This window comes from Monopterus albus, unplaced genomic scaffold (genome assembly GCF_001952655.1).
Source record: "Monopterus albus unplaced genomic scaffold, M_albus_1.0 scaffold7.1, whole genome shotgun sequence".
Lineage (NCBI taxonomy): Eukaryota > Metazoa > Chordata > Actinopteri > Synbranchiformes > Synbranchidae > Monopterus > Monopterus albus.
Window position 1 is genome coordinate 1035879 of NW_018127887.1, and position 19694 is coordinate 1055572.

A 19694-nucleotide genomic window follows, 5' to 3' on the forward strand; every position below is an offset into this window, starting at 1 on the left:
TTGTTGTAATCTTTTCAGAATGCTTGGCACATGACATGATTTCTGCCTGAAATCAATTTGCACAGCATTAACACAAAGCTTTTATATAAGATATTAATTATGCACTCCTCTGAGCTGATACAAGTGTAGATTTTATGGCTTTGTAGTTTGTTGGTAAGGAAATGCTTTTCTTTTTTCTCTTGCTGTGGGTTAATATTACAGTTCAGGAGGATTCAGCCTGACCTTTTCTACCTTGCTAATTCTTGGCAGTGATATACATATATATATATGATTATTTTTCAAAGTTTGATTCTGATTCTTGATTGTTTTGTCTAACATGTCCGACTGTAAACAAATATGACCATCATAATTTCCCAGACCACAAGGGGACATCTTCAAAAGGCTCGCTTTATCCTACCGCAGACGACATGGTGTTTTTGTCTCTAAAATGGACTAAAACAGTTCATTATCAAACTATTTTCTGTTCAGCTAATTGATGAACTGCCTGGTTGTTTCAGCTATGACATCATATATATGGCACAAACATATAAATATCCATGCTCATATGCATCTGTACTCTGTCAGCTGTTGCAGTGATGATAGATGTAGGCGTACTCCTGCACGTCTGTCACTCATGGGTTAACTATCCATGGCCAAACCAGATATTGAGCTGAGAGATGAAGGCAGTACAGCTTCCCCCAGTCTGCCCCGCTTCGTCCTGTTTATTGAATTATACATCAGTACAACCGCTGTTTTTTTCTCTCCTCTCATCTCTGCTTAATTTGATCAGAGACTCTGCTGATGCTGTGTGTGTCTGCCTCATGTGAAACCAATTTAAAGCTATACATAAAAATCAGGTGTCACATACAATACAGAGTGTGTGGTGTCTCGTTTGTCAGAGGTAGAGAGACCCCCATCAAGTAATATCTGCCTGTATGGATCATAGCAGGAACAGCAGCTGAAGGCTTGTCCACAAGTGAGTGATTTCTCAAATTCTGGTGGACATGAAAGTGCACAGCAATATGCCCACAAGTGCCAGTAGAGTTTCACAAAGTGTATGCAGTTTAAAGGATTGTGTATTAATGTCATATACAGATAAATATGGTGGTTACGCCACCATATTTGTTGGCTGCTGTGGCCATGGATCAGCAGTTTTGTGGATAAAACAAGTAAGTCACTATGATCGGAGAAATAATGGTAGTGCAACCCATCACTTCTTATTAACATGAGATACTTGACTTGTACTTTTGCCTCCGTCTATCTGTAAGCTCACACAAACAATTCACAACAAATGAAACTTATTTGATATAAAAATTCTCACAATCAGTTACAGAAGTCATACCCTATAAACAACACACTGCTGTAAACACTAACAATTTGTCTGAGATATTTTTCCACAAAAGTTGAAAAATAATTAGCTACTCTACCTAAATTCTTTTCAGACACAATAGGGCCTAGTGAGACTCAAAACAAACGCTCTTTGCTCTCCTCATCATGTCTTGTTAGCAACAACGTAAACTACAGATGCCTGCTTGTAAATCTAGTAAGATGCTCTGGTTACTGCAGATGTCATACAGAGCACTACTAACATTACACAAAGCTCGAATTACTCTCAAATTAAAATCACATTAATTCAACACAAAAATAAAATCATGGCCATGCTAAGTTGCTAATGTTACCAAAAACAAACACATTAGCTTTAGATGCTAACAAATGCAGAAGGAATAATGAATTTGAGTCCTGTGGCAGCTTTTAACACACTCCATCCATCCCAAAGAGCCACCATGTCCTGCCTCTCTTTCCACTTGATTTATCAAAAAGTACGCACTTTTAGAGTTAATCTGTCACGTTTTCTGCTTCATTGAAAAATCCAGAATCTATGAATATTTAAATATCACTTCACTGAAAAGTCCATTTAGTATATGTGGGGGTTTCAAGTTTCCACAACACACTGGCCACTGACTGGCTTCTAAACTAAATGTGAAAAAAATCATGCATGTATGTGTTCACTTTAAATCCAGATTTAAATTATGACCTGCTGCCACAGAAGATAAAGAACTACAGTACTATATGTTGCAGCACAGATTACTGCAGCCATGTCACCCCCAAAAATAGACTGACACAAATGACAGTGAGACTCTATGAGACTGGATCTGCAGTCAAGCTGTGAGGCTGTGGGGGCTCTGCTGGTTTATGAATTTCCAACATTCACCTACAGCAGTTACTTAAAATTCCCATCTCTGAGCTGGACAAGCACCTAAGGAAACATGTTTAAGTCCAACTACAGTTTCAACCAAGTGTTTTGTTTCTAAGTGACATGAGAGCATCTGCACAAGCAAACTAAAATGTTACACAATGCGACCACTGTTTTATAAAGTTTCCATGCAAGAAAGATTGGGAAAAATAGTTCTCAACAATATATAGACTATGTATTTCCCATCTCCCACACCTGGCCTTTCTCACAGCCAAGCTGAACATGGCATTGCTGAGACATAAATCTAACCTAGGGAACGTTCTCCAGCCCATTAGCCACACCGCCACGCCTCTCGTATAAGAAACTCATAGCCAGAGAAGTTTTCAGAGACCCCGTTGCCGAAACACAGGAGGCCTGTGCCAACTTAAACCCGACAGGCTCTGAACTACTGCATCAGTGGAGAGCCCGGCCCCTCAGCAGCGAATACCTGAACATGGTTCCTGCTGGAAGTCAAACAGACAAGTTGCAGTTTAGTGGAAACCTTTTAGAGAGAACGCCATGCCTGAGTGATGTATATCTGTGACAGCTGAGACCTTAGCCTGTGGCAGTGGAATGGTTTATATTAGGAAGGCTTGCATGCACTCAGAGAAGAAGTCTATCACTGCTGTTTGTTTAGCTGTGTGAAATGTGAATTTCTCATTTTGAGTTTCTTCATTTGTGACATATCTTAAAATTTTTCCCCTTGAACAGTTACCTGTGTAAAGGAAACAAAGGCTCACACACAAAGAGATGCAACCGAATATACACCTTCCAATTATTTCTTACAACTGAACCTAATGCTTTTGTAAGCACACAAAACTCAGCATGTGTATGCAAATGCATATGTGTCCACTTTCTTTTATTTTACCTGTCTGTACTAAGCTCTTCATAAATGAATTACAAATAAATCTCTTCACCTATATACTGATGGTTGATAAAATTATTAATAAGACTGAGAAAATATTATAAACCACACTAAATGAGATTTAAATGTTCATTTGCTATTATAACAAATATAAATGTAGGCTATACAAAATGCCCTTGAAAACAAGGTGAATTATACAAAGAAAACAGCCTACATGTTTCTCTTGTGTCCATATTTGTGTCAAGTCATTTTGTGGATAATGATGCTGATACGTGGTCGACGTCAAAAAGCTTCCAGATGTGTTGAAAAATATATTGTCGCGATATGAGACATTAATAAATAAACGGCAGGACTGAGCGCGACAACACACGGATCACACAGCTTTCATTTATTCCCACATTAAATACAGAAACATAAAAAACAAATAACTAAAAATGTCTCGTTAACGAATAACGGCAGAGAACTGGTCCCTGCGCTGCAGAGACAGGACGTGAACTGAGCCCAGATCAGCAACCCAGAAATTAAAATGTCTAATTGCAAAATGCGAGCTCTTTACCGCAATGCATCTAATAAATAGACCCACTGAAAATGACTGCATCTGGGGAGGATTACAAACCACCCTGCAGCTTAATATAAACCTTATTATGTTTAACGCTTGTGGTTCATTTTTACCTTTTGTTTTTAAGAAATGTAAACCTCCTCCTGCACGAGATGTTTAGATGAGGCCGACTTCATGTTATAAGTCACGAAAGAAGACAGAAAAAAGAAAAAGCGAAGCGAGTTTTAGCGTTTATACTGAATTAATCCAATTTAAGACACGGGAATAATTATTTCGTTTCATTCCTTTAAACTATTATTATAGCTTAATAATAATAATAATAATAGCCTCCTCTTCTTCCTTAATTAGCCATCTCCGATTAATTATTGCTCCTAATCTGTGAGGGATACGTAACATTTCGTTATAATTAAAATGACAAATAAAGTACAAGTGTTATAGTCTAGGACTCAGTCCAGATATAAATGTATTGCCTTGTAGGCCTACTAATTAAAAGCTTCCCTTGTGTCAGATATGTTTTTCTCATTTAATCAAATTGATGTTAGGTCATATTAAACCATTACCTATAAATCTCGATAATATCCTAATAAAGGAGCTGATTTGAGAGGGCTTCTGAAGGCCCAGGTTTCCTTGAAACCGCGTCCCTTACCAAGTGCTAGTCATGGGAAGCCATGTATCTCAGTGCCATCACAGGCTTAATGGTTTAGGCTGTAATTAATTCAATATTAAGGAGAGTAGCCCGTTTTCAGGAGGCAGTGCTGAAAGCTGTTTGTGATGATGAGCTCTAATTCTCCGTCATTATCCGCAATGACCGACTCTGACCTCTCACGTCAGTTCCCGGTCAAACGGATAATGTTGTTTGGTTTAATACAGATCTCTAAAACAAATACACCAAGGAAATATTTAGATAAACGTCATGTTTATCGTCGGCTGACTTAAGGCGCTCCAAACTCCTGCGTGATCCGTGCGCTATATTTACACTTCACTTTAAAAAACTGCGCAAACACAAATGTGATTTTGACAAACACCTGTTAGTCTAATAAGCAAGTGTGACTGACACAAATAGAAACAACGCTATTAAAATGCCTATAAATTACTTTTAAAAAGTTGGAGGTTGTTCTACAGCAGGAGTCAAAGTCATTATATTCATCCTCTAATTACATTAATGGCATGTGTTTGGTAAAACCCCCACTTTCCTCCTTCTGAGCTTGACCTCCCAGTCCTGGCTGTATAATAGTGCAGGCTGCAGCTCGGTGTGGGCCTAGGCTACTTCAGATGTATGTGGAGGCTGAAGGTCGGACTGATGTGTGTGCGTGTGTGTGTGTGTGCGTGTGTGTGACAGATACACTGTAGGCTACCGACCAGTTTGAGCAAGGCATTTCTCTTTACCCCGACAAACCTTCAGGGGGCTTTTAGCATTTGTTCAGTCCGAAGTCTCTGGAAAACATCAGCTTCATTTTTAACCAGTGCCAGATGCACCAGTGTGTGCGTGTGTGTGTGTGCATGAGCGCGCCAGGGAGCTGTCAGTGCGTGAGAATTTGAGGAGAATATCTACTGTGTAGAGAAGGGGAGGGAAAGAAGAACCGTGTAGATTTTTTATTATAACACTTTAGGTATGAACGCAGATACGTGCGTCTCATACTGCGAAATGACATCGATGGATTCATATTATAGCCCGTCTAACGCGCAAGGCAGAGACCACCAGGCGAACCCGTTCAGGACTTTCCAGACCGCTGAAACCAAATACAGCCCCACGTTCATTCCGGGTAAAGGGCAGGCTTACGGAGAGAAGTCCAGGAGCCCTTTCCAGCCGGAGTGCCAGTCATTGGATGGCGCTGAGGAGGGAGCTTTCAACAAATACCAGCTCTTCATGCAGCGGCCGACGTGCGTAACTCCACCAGAAGGGAGCAAGCTGCGTCCGGACAGCGAACACAACGGGACGCTCATTCCCTGCTATGGTGAGTGCACACCGACACACGAAAAAGTGACGATATGACGGGAAAATATTGGCCCCGAATTTAACGCACGCGCGTGACAAGATGGGGCATTTGCAAGCAATAACGGAAATGTATTGTAATGTCAAATGCAGTATCTGAAAGTCTGCGAGTGAAGGGCAAAGATGAAGAGAGAGAGAAACCTCAGCAGCTCAGCCACAGCCTCATTCTGCTTGTACCGAACAGACCGTGTGTGTAGCTGCTTCTAACAGAAAGTGGCACTTGGCATTTTGGGCGCACCTCAGCGTAAAACCCCCAGAACCTTTAGAAAAACCAAGAATCACGCAGTGAGTAGTTTAACTATCAGACTGAATATTATCCAGAGTGGGGTTAAGCGTTTTAAGGTGAGCCATAATTACAGCATTGCGTTTGGCAGGTTATTTCCAACACACGACGTGCGCGCTTTGACTGAGAGGGCTTTAAATCGATGTTTTCCTTTTTGTGGTTATTCTCCTAATAATGTTAAATGGCTGTAAATCATGGTTTCCCCTTGTATACCCCCGCATCACTAAATTTAATTTCATCCCTGCTAACGCCGCTGCACCGCTTTCATCGTGCACTGTTATTGTCCACACAGAGTCCTCTTTACCAATTACGAGCACGTCATGAATTGGAGATTTTAATGTTCAAATATCACCAACAAGCCAGGCCACCCACAGGGCCATGGTGAGACTAATTCTAAGGCGACTTCCGTTATTTTTATTTTCAGCACATCATTCTTTAATGATAAATAAACTAAAGTGGCGCAGCTCTGCCCCTCCACAGCCAGACTACAGTCCCATTTAGGCCAAGCTCCGACTGTGGACCATAATAAAGCTGATTTAAAGTCTGACATCCGGAGGAACAACAATTTAAAAAGAAAGTTTTACAACTTTGCAGTGTAACCCGACAATTCGTTGCACAACGAATTGATTTTAAAGGCGTCTAAAGAAAGCAATCCGTTTTACTGGGCCTTTTATGAGACGTGGGCGGTTAAAATACAGAGAATCCTCTTAAATGGACTCAGCTAAGTGTGTGACAACAGGGTAGGACAGAATCCTGGAAATACAACAATGAACTTCACATAATAATTGCATATTATAGTTTACTTAAAAATGCACATTTAAAGAATATTATTTTGTCGTTGGCGCCTATATATTTTCAGCCCAGCCTTTAAAAAAAACACATGTTGTAATGGCGTATGTTGATCGAAGCTTATCCCGACCTTAAGGTATATTTAATCTAATTTAATGCTTAATTGCGTGTAAGCAGCTTATGTTTAACTATTAGGAGTAACAAATAAAATTAAACTGCCCCAATTCTGCTCTGTGTGAGCAAGTACATTTAGGTTTGCAGTAAAACCATTTTTTCTACAGTACCACACGGTGTCAAAATACATCAGCAATGTGCAAAGTAATCTGTTTTCCTGAGAAAGACTGTAGTCACGCTTTATTTTAGGCTGAAGTGTCACTTTTTCCAGAGTCTGGGAGCAATGGCTCCCACAGATTGGAGCACCCCTGCACTCAAATGATCTGGCAAGTACACGGACATAACCGTTTAAGCGCCATCATTAAATGCAACAAGCCTCCCTTGAGGAGAGCTGTGCAATGTTATTACTGAAAATGATGCAGCCAGATGAAGGCATCCTGGCTCTGGGGAGGATACTTTGGGGTCTTGCCAAAGCCTCAGGCATCAACAGGCTTGCCCTGTTATGTGTGGTCCTCAATGGGAGATATATTGCTCAATGATGATGCTTTATCTCCATCATGATGACAAAAGTCATCTCAAACCCAAAGGGAGTTTTCTGTGTGGCAAACTCAGCTGCAACAGAGGACCTTACATGCAAAACAGCATTTAGATGCACTAAAATACGGCGAAAGGTCTTTGCCATCTGCTAAACTTGATATGTTAATTTTTACATTTAACATATGATCATGAGAAGCAAAAAATGTGGGTTTACTGAGTAGATTCTGGTAAAATTAAGTATTATAATGTTACATATTTTTGCATATTCTGCATAATACACACCTCATTTTCCACATCAAAACATTTTGGCTAACCATTTTTTCCTAATGCCACTGATTTTACCATGATACAGGTACATTATTAAAATGTATAATCTTTAAAGGGATTCAGAAAATAATATTCAACTATTCCACATTTTTAGTTTATTCTCTAAAATCTTAGAATAGTGTTTTTCAGTCAAGCTGATCTTTAAATCATATTCATTAATAGACAATATTGACACTGAAAGAATGAGCCAACATGCTTCTGCACAGAAGTGGCTCAGGCTGGCGGGTGTGCTCATTTAAGTGCATATTAATCAGTGAGACTGTCCCACAGCGGAGACAGGGATGGAGCCGCCTACCTGCTCACACAGCGATAAATGAAATAAAACCCCCGGAGCTGATGGCGCACAGAGGAATGCAGATCAGCACTGCAGGAGAGGTCTGCATTAATCTAAGGCAGATGTGCATTAGTGGCTCCTATAGTTATTATTCATACTCCCCAAACATCAGATCTCCAAAGCTGCAGAGAGTCCCTGAGATGACAAAGTGAGACTGGTTTACATAACCCCGATTCAACAATACCTTGTACAAATAAGCAACGAGTCAGAAATGGACATCAAGATTGGGTAATGATTTGAGAGACTCAGGAGAAATGAGAGGGTTTCTGGGAAAGCTGCACACGTGTGACTGTTTACATGCTTGTAACTTTACTGAACTGTGGCTTTGCATGTATTTTTCTTTCATAATTTAAATTAAGTTCAGGTTTTACCTTTAATAAAGGCTGACTGCTGTATAAAGTTTTGGAAAGTGAAGCCTATGTGCAAAACATTCTCACACGTCCTTTACAAATTTAAAAGAGAGTAACTGGGGCTATGGCTCAAGCTGAAAAATCAGTTTATAGGGCTGCATTGCTGATATACTAGTGCTAGTGGTGACTCGGTTTCTCGCTGAAGGCCGTTTGTGCCTCATCATCTTTGTCATTTCACAAAGTAACCATGAGTCAAATTATAACACTGATAAAATACAGCATGGTAAATCTTTGTACTTTCAAACAACCCCTCCTCCCGTCAGTGGGATGTCAAAGCATCACACGAGATGTAAAGCATATTTCTCAGTGTATGCAAAGCAAAACAAGTCCTGGCAGCATTTTAAAAGCACCCTGTCAAAATATAGTACTATAAATACATGTTAAAAGGCTCGGGGAAGTGATGTCACAGGATACGCATGTGCTGATGACTAACACATTTGGTCAATGTTAGCAATAGGCAAATGCCAGAGTGACACCCGTGACCATGCTAACACGTGTCTGTGAACCAGAATACATTAGAATGTGTAATGAGGGAATGTTGAAAGGCTGAAGTCCTGACCAGTTAAATGTAATGGCTTATAAAAATGTGTGACTCAGGAGGTAAAGCAGCAGCAACATACCTACCATGAAATGAAATGACAGCTTACACATAGGTAACTAAGAACTTGCTGTATTATTTTTCTCAAAATTCAATTACAGTTATCACCAGTCAAATGTATTTTTTCCTCATGCTGTTGTGCAGCTAACATGGCTCGTTTTGGCCTTTACTCTCAGGCACCTCGCGTGCAGGGAAGGTGAATGACTCCCCATCTCCTGCCTGAGATGTGCATGGAAGCTGGATTATAAAAATTATTTGGAACTTTTCACCAGTTGCCATGCATTTTTAACTGCACCATTAGTGAGGCTGGTGCTGGATCTTTACCTTTAATTCCTCAGTTTTTATAACTGGGGCTGTAATTTACATTTAAACCTCAGTAACAGGTGAATAATGCAAGTCTGGCCACACAGTACTACAGTATCTAAAAAAAAAAAAACTTAATGCCGGACAAGTCACAATACAAATGGAAAACTACTGAGTGAGGCAAAAGTATGATATCACTTTTAGGTCAATGATTACAAACAGTTACCTCTGCCAAGGAGGTTATGTTTTTAGTTCCATGTGTTTGTTAGCAGGATTATGGATTACGGCTAGATGGATCAACAGGATACTTTGTAGAGACACTGGTGGGGACCAACCAGTGGAGTGGAGTGATTGGATTTTGGCTGAAAAGGTCATAGGTCAAGGTAAAAAAAAAAAAGAACAAAAAAAAAATCCCATCTTTAACATGTGCAAAATATTTTTAAAAAGTATATATATCATATCTCCATCAAAAGTTATCAAAATTATTTTTTGTTTCAAATTTGACACACCTATGTTATGGTGGCAATGTCTATTACCGTAGCAAATTTCATCCAGCTCTCACTGCCAATTAAAGTTAAAACTGAAAACCCAATTTAGAATCAGAATCAGCTTTACTGAACAGGTGTGTTTGGACACATGAGGAATGTGACTCAGACAATGTTCTTCCATAAAGCAATGAGCAAACAGGCAAATAAGAGAAGACAGAGAACAAGAAAAGAAAAAGAATGTACAAAAAAGAAGCAAAAAAAAAAAAAAAGTACTTATAAAAATATATATTATATACACACACACGCAATTTAGATGCAGGTTTCCATACAGATATATACAAAAGTATAGTTACAAGGTATTGCACTGAGGACTGTCGTTTTGTTGTACAGTCATGGGTTGCGTCTTCATATGCTAAAAGATGATCCAGACCTGATCCAGATCAAGTATTTTAGGACACACTGTGTGTTTTGGATCCTATTTTCCACAAGGGACCCATTTACGTGAGTAAATGTTGTGCCTTGCTGGAGGTACGTGCGCTTTCTGACTGCTCTTGTTTCTTCTCAGTTTTCTTTCAGCAGTGAGAAGCTCATTTTGCTCATCTGATTTTTTTTTTTTAAATAAAAGCCAATGGTGAAAAGTAACCCAATTCATCACCAGGTGACGATGGCTACACTACAAGCCTTCTTTATTATACTGGACTACCAGAACACAGGAAGCGGTGACAGAGGAGTGATTGCCTGATCATTTATAATCACAATTAATTTAAATTCAATTCTCATTTGAAGTTCCACATCTTACTTAATGTACACACAATACAATCACTGTATCAATGAGTTTAGAATAACCACTTAACTCTAACTTGACCACAAGAAGTTGATGCTTTGAGGATGAGCATCTCTCTGCACTTAAAAATGACATGATGAGTGTGTAACTTGTAATTTTGGTTCATGCATTTCACTGCAATTTCAAACTAAAGATTTTCCCAACATAGGTTTTTATCAAGACCCATAAAATCCTAAACTCTTTGTTGTACTTTGATACGAGTTTGTGACAGCCATGGCCCAAGATATTGTGACAGCGGTAAATTCACGATTGTGTCATTTCATCAGGAGCTGAGGCAGAACAGAAAGAATTTTTGCTTTCCCAGGGAATCTGCATTCCTACATGAGCCACTGGCATAGATCTCTCCTCAGGAACATCTGGGAGCCTCCCTTCCAATGAGGAAACGACAGTCAACATCAGGCCTTAGACTGTGCTGTGGGGAAAAACAATCCAGCCCAGAGCACGTCTATGAGCCAACAGTGAATGTAAAATTAAAAGTCACCTGGTGACGACCAAAGCGATGGAATATTTGACTCTATTTAGTCCATATAAGGTGTGATAAGTGGAGAGCCATTGTGGCAGAATGCTGTCAGCTCTGAGAGAACATTTAAGAGCACTCTGTTTAAAAGCATTCCCTTCTCTATTTAGTGTTTGGTCATTAACCCTTCCCCAGGTTACTAATTTATAGTGTTTCTTTTATTTGGCTTCACTTGACCCTCCCTGTCCCATTCCATAAAAACCAAGAGGGTGCCCTGTTGCTTTACAACCAGTTAAATTACACTTTGATGTTTTCTTTCTGTTTTCAGCAGTGATTAAATTGCTGACCCTAGTAAACATCTGACCTTGCCTAAATGAAGAGGTCTGCTGCTTGTCACAGAGTAAATCGGGCAAATGGCAGAATCAGCCCACTGTATTTGGAGCATTTACATATACATTTATGAATACTGAAATGAGAACGACAGATAAAAACACATTCCTCTGAATGCCAAAAAATACTGGAGCCAATAGAATGGAATCTTGGCTCCCAAAAGAAAGCAATGTGTGATGGCTGTGTTCTCCAGAACAATGTGCAGAAGAGACATGTGGGAATACTGGAAGATGTTTGTGGCAAAGGATTCTGTGTGGATAGCATGACATACAAATGAGAGTTTGGAGGACTAGACAGAGAAAAGATGTTGATTAAAGCAGAGATTTTCTAATTACTCCAGTGTAAATTGTGGTGATATTCATCAATACAAGGCTATGATTTTTAAAACAAAAGTTTGACATGTTGGTACTTTTTTTTTTTCTTGCCAAGAGTTCGATGAAAAGACTCTGAAGCTACAGTCGGCAGCTTCACACAAAAACTGAAAACAAAGGACAACAGCTAACCTCTGGGGATTATGTGTCAGCGGGCACCTGCACCTTCCTGCTTTTTCAAAACTTAAATGAGTTCAGCACATAACCTATAAAACAGCAAACTGTTCTTTTTGTACTCTGATTAAGAGGTGCTGCTTGGCAGATTTTGATCATTTAGGAGAGAGCCAGGCTAGTTGTTTCTAAGTTCACTGGCTGCTCACAGTAACATATTTATCATACAGACAAACAGGTTGCATTGATCTTAGCTGGGTAAGAAAGTAAATAAGCACATTTTCCAAAATATTGAACTATTCCTTTAGGGTTGAACTGTTCAAGTTAGTGCAGACTCCAGTGAAAATGTTGGTGATACAGTTCTGTATAGGGCTGAACCATCACCAGTTTCCCATGCCCTCATATGTGCACCCTTGCCTAACAGGGTATACATGTACCTTGCTCAGGGGCATAACTGCATTTTTGCACACGGATGCTAACAGCAAGCAGGAACCTGGAGTTGACCCGTCTTACTTTTTTAACATTGCAGCCATGTTCCTGCCCAGGGGTAAAATGAAAATACTGCATAGTGCTTGAGCATAAGAGGCCAGAGCAGGGGTTGGTGATGTCAGAACATCTGTCTGCATGGAGACTCTAAGAGAGTCTGACAGGTGGGCCACAGTGATACGAGGTCGTGAACTCCAGCTGGGCGAGCGGTGTTGTTCCATTAGGATCGAGGCAACTCTGAGCTGGAGAGTGTGGGAGAGCTGCTGCAGTTTCAAGGGATGACTATTGACATCTCATCGTGGGACGCTCTAGCCAGCGCCATACTAATCCATGAAAATAAACATGCATGTTGCAGACAACCACCGCCTAGTTTCATCACTCTAAAACTATTCAGTCATCTCACAAACCACTAAACACTGGTTCAGAGTCACTAGTGCCACAAGGTGTCAACTCTCTTTCACCCAGTGCACTGACTTTCTGAGAATGACAGGAGGCCATTACTGACATCACTCAACAAAAATGCAACGTGACAAAGTAAAACGCATGCACATAAGTACATAACTATTATGTTAATCATCCTCAACTCGATCTAATTCAGAGACAAATTTCTCTGGACTAAGGAAATGCTTGTGTTGCACCAGACTAACAAGCCTGTACATGGAGGACACCATTACGAGGTGGTCTCAGACCAATACCACTACGACATGGTGCCCATTTGTAGGAAAGACAAACAGAGACGCTGACAGAGCACACTATTCTCACTGACCTACAACCAGAGCCCTTCAGCTTATTTATTCACATGGCTGTTTGTTTATTGAAGGAGAAAGGACAGCTTTCTTCATCTTCTAAAGGGAAACAAAAAGGCTAGCATGCGCTGACAGGAACAGAGCAAAGTCTGTCACAAAATGGATGCTTTCGAAATGGAAGGTGACAAACACAATGTTGTTTACATCTGAGGGGCCAGGCTGTGGGATAAGCACAGTTGTCCCTATACACAAGGGCCACTATACACGGCGCAAAAGGAAATAGGTTTTTGCGTGGCTCGGATTTCAGGTGGTGTGATTGAGGGATGTTAGGGATTGGGCTTCAGGGGTTGTGTCACAGGTCATGTCAATGTGTAGTGACATACCTTTCAAACAGAAAAAGACTACTTTTAGACTTGCTGCATCCAGACAAGGCCTTTATAGCCTAAAAAACATGACAGAAGTGATGTGAGCTTACAGTAAATGTCATTTTATGTGAATGTTGTAATGTGATGATGAGCAGACACACTGACTAACATGAATGTGAAGCACCGGGAGTTTATTCAGCCATATCTTAGTAAGAAAGTTGGATATTATAACTTGTTTGAAAATAGTATCACAGTATGAATAGGGTGTGTATTATATGAAAAACTGCACAATTGTGAAGGTGCTTCTAATTTTACATGCTTCACATGAAAACTGTTAAAATGGCACAGCCAAAACTAAAATTGCTTAAATGTGTTGTTATAACCAAAAGTAATAGAAACCTTGAAATCCCCTGTATATTTTATAAGGTTATTTTAGCAGTGTTGTCACTTCATAGGATTAAAGGGTTACTCCAATACTCCTGGGATTTAATGTGAGATATAATAATAATAAATATAAAAACCTGAATGGTCAAAACTGATGGAGCAGAAGCTGAGATATCATGATTTTATATTTGTAGCAAATGTCAAGTTCTAAAAAAAACCTTAATCCTACATTTCATTACACCCACTTCTTTCCAATCCCATATCTTCATTTTGTAATGCAGACACAAAATTGTTATAGAATAGTAAACATCACACAACTCTTTTCGTAGTCTGAATAGTTTGCATAGTATAAACTAAACTCCATGTGTCCAATTGGTGGCATTTCCCTAAAAGAAGAAAATATAATAGACCATGACCTTCCACATTTCTTTTTGTCCACGTGTTAATGTCATACATACAGGCAAAGACAACAGCGGCCTGACAGAGTCCGAGTTGCCCCCCAGTGTTGACCCTCCTGGGATGGAAGGCAGCTACCTGAACCTAAAGGAGCCTGACGTGAAGGGCCCAAGCGAGCGACCAGGCTCGGACCTTTCCAGCCCTCTGGACAAAAGCGAAGCTGAGAGCAACAAAGGCAAGAAGAGACGCAATCGCACCACTTTCACCAGCTACCAGCTTGAGGAGTTGGAGAAAGTTTTCCAGAAGACGCACTACCCAGATGTTTATGCCCGTGAGCAGCTGGCACTGAGGACAGACCTGACAGAGGCTCGTGTGCAGGTGAGCATGAAGGAATAACGCCAGGTTACACATGGAAAAACTGAGATAGCCAAGTGGTTTTAGCGGACAATGTGTACAGTATGTACGCATCCTGTGTGTGTAGTGTCTGCGGTTCGGGTCTGGCTACGGACATTTGTCATGGGCTGCCCCCTCTCTCTCACTCTGTCCCCATTTCCTGTCTGTCTCTCTGTGACCTACTGGTAAAATGAAAGCAAAACATTGTGGTTTGGAGTAAACTGACTACTTAAGGTTAGGGAAGCTTTGTTGTCACGGTTACAATAATAAACACTTGGTTTTGGTTTGGGAACGAGCAAGATCATACTTAAAAAAACAAACAATTGAAAAGACTTTTTGACTTTTGTATTTGGCAGATAGAAGAAACTGAAGACGGCTCAGGACACAAAAGTTTCCCAGTTCAGGCAATTTACATAACGTGCTCTGGTGAACATTGCACATACTACAGCATCATCATATGGTAGAGTCGTCACAATAAATGATCATTTACAGTAAGTCTAATGTTTTGTTGACCCACCCATCCGTTCTGACCTCCTCCCTACAGTGACTTCAGCCATCAAAGGGTTTTGTGGCTTGTAAACTCATGTTGTTGTGGGGCACTTGCTGCCATTCCTTCTTGGGAGGACAGTCTCCATGAGCTCTGAGCTGTGCTGTACTGGTGCAATCATCCATGTTTGCATGCTAATAATCACTCAGGGATGTGACAGAGGGAGCTGGGAGAGTTAAGACTGGCATGTTGACAAAGATTGTTTGGAACAGCAGACAGCAAGGCCTATTGTTCTCCATCTCTCTTTCTGCCTGCCAGTTTTAGATCAGAGTGGGATGGGTGGAACAAGGGAATACTCTGCTCTTAGCTTTTACATGCAGCAGACTCTGCAGAAAGGTCAGAGGCCAAGGGTTTCTCCCCAGCACTGCCATGTTCAAACTACTTCATTGCACAGCTCTGGAAGCAGGAAGGGAAAACACATGGAAAACAAGAAAAGTCATCAAAGCTATTTGGCAAGGATATAAAAAACACTTTGAGATGCCAGTTTCAATTTCCATGCGTGGTCCAAGACATAGTCAGGGACAGAGAACCTGGCCGGGTTCTTGTGGTAGTACAGTAAAATAAGCACATTCATGCCGTGTTCACACAGACCCATCTATCCCCCAGATGAATATAATTAACTTCCTCATCTGACAGGCACACAGCAGACTCTGTTGACTCACTGTGAGATTTGACCCATGCTTCTAAAATCAAACCCTAAATATGCACGCAATCAACACTAAACCCCACAATTTCAACTGAAGGTCCATCAAGACAAAGTCCAGGGATATCCAATTGTTGAATACCAAGGGGCACTTGATGCTTGGCAAACGATCGGAGAATCCTTTTCATCTCTGAAATAACAGCCATTGAAATCCAGAGTACAGATGTTTTCCACCAAAATGCCAATGTCAAGTTCCTACAGCTTCAGCCTTAGTTAGATGATGAACGTCTTCATAAACACGGCTGCAGTTCTCCATAATCACCTCTATGACTTCTCCTGCCACTAGTGTATTTAGTACAATAGGCTCGCAACCTCAGACGTGAACTTCACCACACTGCCTACTTTTTATGGAAGAGGAGGCCAAGTATGAGTGACTGCTCAGGCACTCTATCAATTGCAGTGGTCTGGCATGACAGCGATGAGGTGAGATGGCTGGACTTCAAAGCTACTTTTTGAGCTGTTCCCTCCCTCTCTCCCTCTTCCTCTCTCTGCCCGTTGCCTCCGGAGCATAAATAAAGCTCTTTAATGGCTCTGTAAGCTGCTTTCTGCTGTCAGTGTCTTTAGCAATTACTGTATCACTGCCAAGCACTTTGAGCTCCAAGAGCTCTGAGACACCTTCCTTGCAGATGTCTGCTAGATCTAAGGGTGATGAGTGTTTGCAGTTGGTACATATACATTTGGATATCATAGAGTAGAAGGATGGGTCGCTGTTGCTCCTTATGAGAAACAATAAAAATTATTTCTTAATTGGGATTCTGCTTGTGCAAAGCCACCGCTAGCTATCCTTACTAACAAACTTAGACATTCATAAGTTGGGGAACAGGAGACATGGAGCAGAAAAGGACACATCTGACTTCATAACGTTCCCTGAATGATCCCTCTGACAAACTATTTGGCTTGGGTCTCATTCCTTACTGCAGTTCAAAGGCACAGCTATGTAGAGCAAACCCTCTGTGAAACATGACACACTCAGTACCCGAAATCGTGACAAGTGGCATATACGTTGCTCAGACACTGCTTACTTGTTTATAAAGGGTTTCAGAAAGTTTGAGAGAACATCCAGGTTTAAAGAATGCATTTGTTTGGGACTGGCTTTGGATTTTCTTTTTATATAACATGGTATGTAAATTTGTGTGTTTTCTGTGTGCATGTCTATGCCTGGTCCTCTGCTCTGGTCTGTATGCCTCCAAAAGGTCAGAGAGGTTAGCTGTGGAAAGCCAAGGGCTTAGGCGTCAGGAAATTAAACATGAAATGAAAACAAGCTCCAGTTTGAGCATTCTCCCATCTCACTTTCCAATATCCCCACTTCCCCTCGCTGACTTAAAAGGTAGGAGGGAGGAGAGAGACATGGAGAGAAGGGTCGGCAGTGGGGTGGGGAGCTGGAGGGGGTGAAAGGAGGCTGATCTTCAAGGGAGGGGTGGGAGTAAAACAGAAGGATTAAGATGAGTAGAGGAGGAAAGTGGTATTATCTTGATTCATCACAATTAAGATGACAGCTTGGAAACGGCTGCTTTGAAATACTTGTACAACAATAACCTTAGCCACAGTTTGTGCCTCTCATGCATCACCATTACATTAGAGTCACAGAGCTACACAGTATTCAGCAACGGCCATTTAACACCACTGAAAGGTCTCTTTTTGCTTTTTTTCCAAATACTTGCTATTTCTCAGCAAAACAGTTGCTCTGTAACCCAAATATAGTGGTAATACATGAGAGACACAAACTGGGACTAAATTAACCTCTGGTAGACTGAAACAGTGTCATAACCTTATAGAAACTCAGACTGCACATAGATTTGACACTTATCGATCTAATCTGGGCTCTTTGTATTGAGGATTATATCTGGAAACCTGTGATGTTATGAGCTCACATACCCAAATAACCACCAAAGGAAAGACAAGACAAACCTTAAACAATAATAGGTCACAAATCCTCAGGGGTAATATAACTTAGACTCCAAACATATGAAATAATTCAAAGGGCAACAACCCCTCACCTTGACATTGGGGTTCAGCCACAACTTCAGATATCAGTTTACCACATTGCAAGGGTGAGCAGTCCTCTAGTCTCACCAGCTGACCTGAGGAATGTCAGAGTCAGACGACACAGCTTTACGTCAGCTTCTCGCTACAACACAGGCAACAGCTATATGTATCACAGGAGGCCATGTATGGTCTTCTCTTTGAAAATGAACCAGCTAGTAGTTCTGTCCCGTCTAAAGAAAGACAGATTTGTATGCACAACATGGTGCTTATAGATTATTTTATCTCATTTGTTAAAAATGCATTCATGCCCCGTAAGAAAAACCTATGGAATTACAATATCATAAACACTCCGCTCTTATAAAATTTACATCTTTGTGTGACACTACTCATTTTGTCACTAAACTGCATTGTGTTTGAGTTGAGAAAAATGGTGAGAGGGACAGAGGGAGAGAGAGAGATGATGGGGGCTTTGAAGAGGCTGACTGAGGGGAAACTACATTTTAGAGACTGTGAAAACCACAAGCTGATTGGGCTGGGAATCAACCCACAATCCCAGCTCAAACCTCTGTGTCAGAGCAGGATCACTCTCTCTTTTCTCTTTGAAGAAGTTTTTCCCCCTTCCTCTTGGGAGGATCAGATTCAGGCAACCAACAAATAGATACAGATAAACATGTGGAGACTCTGCTCTCCTGTGCTCTTGTTTAAAGATGTGAGAAAATTCTCCAGGAAAAAAAGATCAACATAAACTACAAATTATTTCGCTGAGGAACACACACATGCGTGGGTAGAAAGGTGAAATAAATTAGATGACTCCTATCAGAGGTGGAAAGTAACCAAGTACATTTACCCAAATACTGTACTTAGGTACAGTTTTGAGGTAGCTGTATGATACTTGAGTGTTTCCATTTTCCAATAAATACTTTGACTTCTCTACAACCCAGAGGAAATACAGTACTATGCACTCACTACTCATAAGATTTTATTGATCCTTGGTGGAAAAATCACAAGCTACCCAGTAGTATGCAATGTCCTTCAAATATATTACGTAGTTAACATTAGGTCCACCTTTACCAGCTGCAACATTAAATGTGATGTACACAATAATACAATAAATTGTATACACAATAATTATAATCCAATAATATGACATGCATTCATGTGAATTGTGCCATTCTGCATAATGAGTGCTTTTACTTTTGGTACTTGACTTTGTTTTATGCTATTATTTTTGTACTTAAGTAACATTTTTAAGGAAGGACTTGTAACAAAGTATTTTTACACTGTGGTATTGCTGCCTTTACTTTAGGTAAATGATATGAGTACTTCCACCACTTGACTTGCAGAAAAATAAAATAAATGTAATGTCCAGTTAAAGTGGAACAAAATAAACTAAATTAATGGTTGTGCTGCTGACTAATGGATATGCTCTACAAGGCAGGTATTTGTCTAGAATCAATATGCAGTGGCAGTTGTATTGGCGCCAACAAGTCTAGGTAATCTTTACCAGCATACTATCTGACAATCTCTTGGAAAAAATCCTTCACCAGATAAAAAAGGAAGAAACCTCAGGAAGACCAACAGAGACGGGACTCTTTTCCACGATCGTGTATACAGAGCAAACAAATATAACAGTATACAGAGGAATACAGCGTGACAACATTGTCAGTAAATATTAAGATTCCTTTTCTTTGCAGCTTGTAAAA

At 40.5% G+C, this 19694-nt stretch overlaps 1 protein-coding gene across 1 annotated transcript in view; it reads left to right on the plus strand.

Annotated features, from left to right (window-relative positions):
• Positions 1-5201: 5201 nt before the first annotated feature.
• Positions 5202-19694, plus strand: part of alx4b (ALX homeobox 4b) — an 18649-nt gene continuing 4156 nt past the window's right edge. The window contains exons 1-2 of the mRNA XM_020624368.1: positions 5202-5591; positions 14427-14740. Of these exons, the coding sequence (XP_020480024.1) occupies positions 5249-5591; positions 14427-14740 (657 nt within the window). The 5' untranslated portion in view covers positions 5202-5248. The remainder of the gene's footprint in view (positions 5592-14426; positions 14741-19694) is intronic.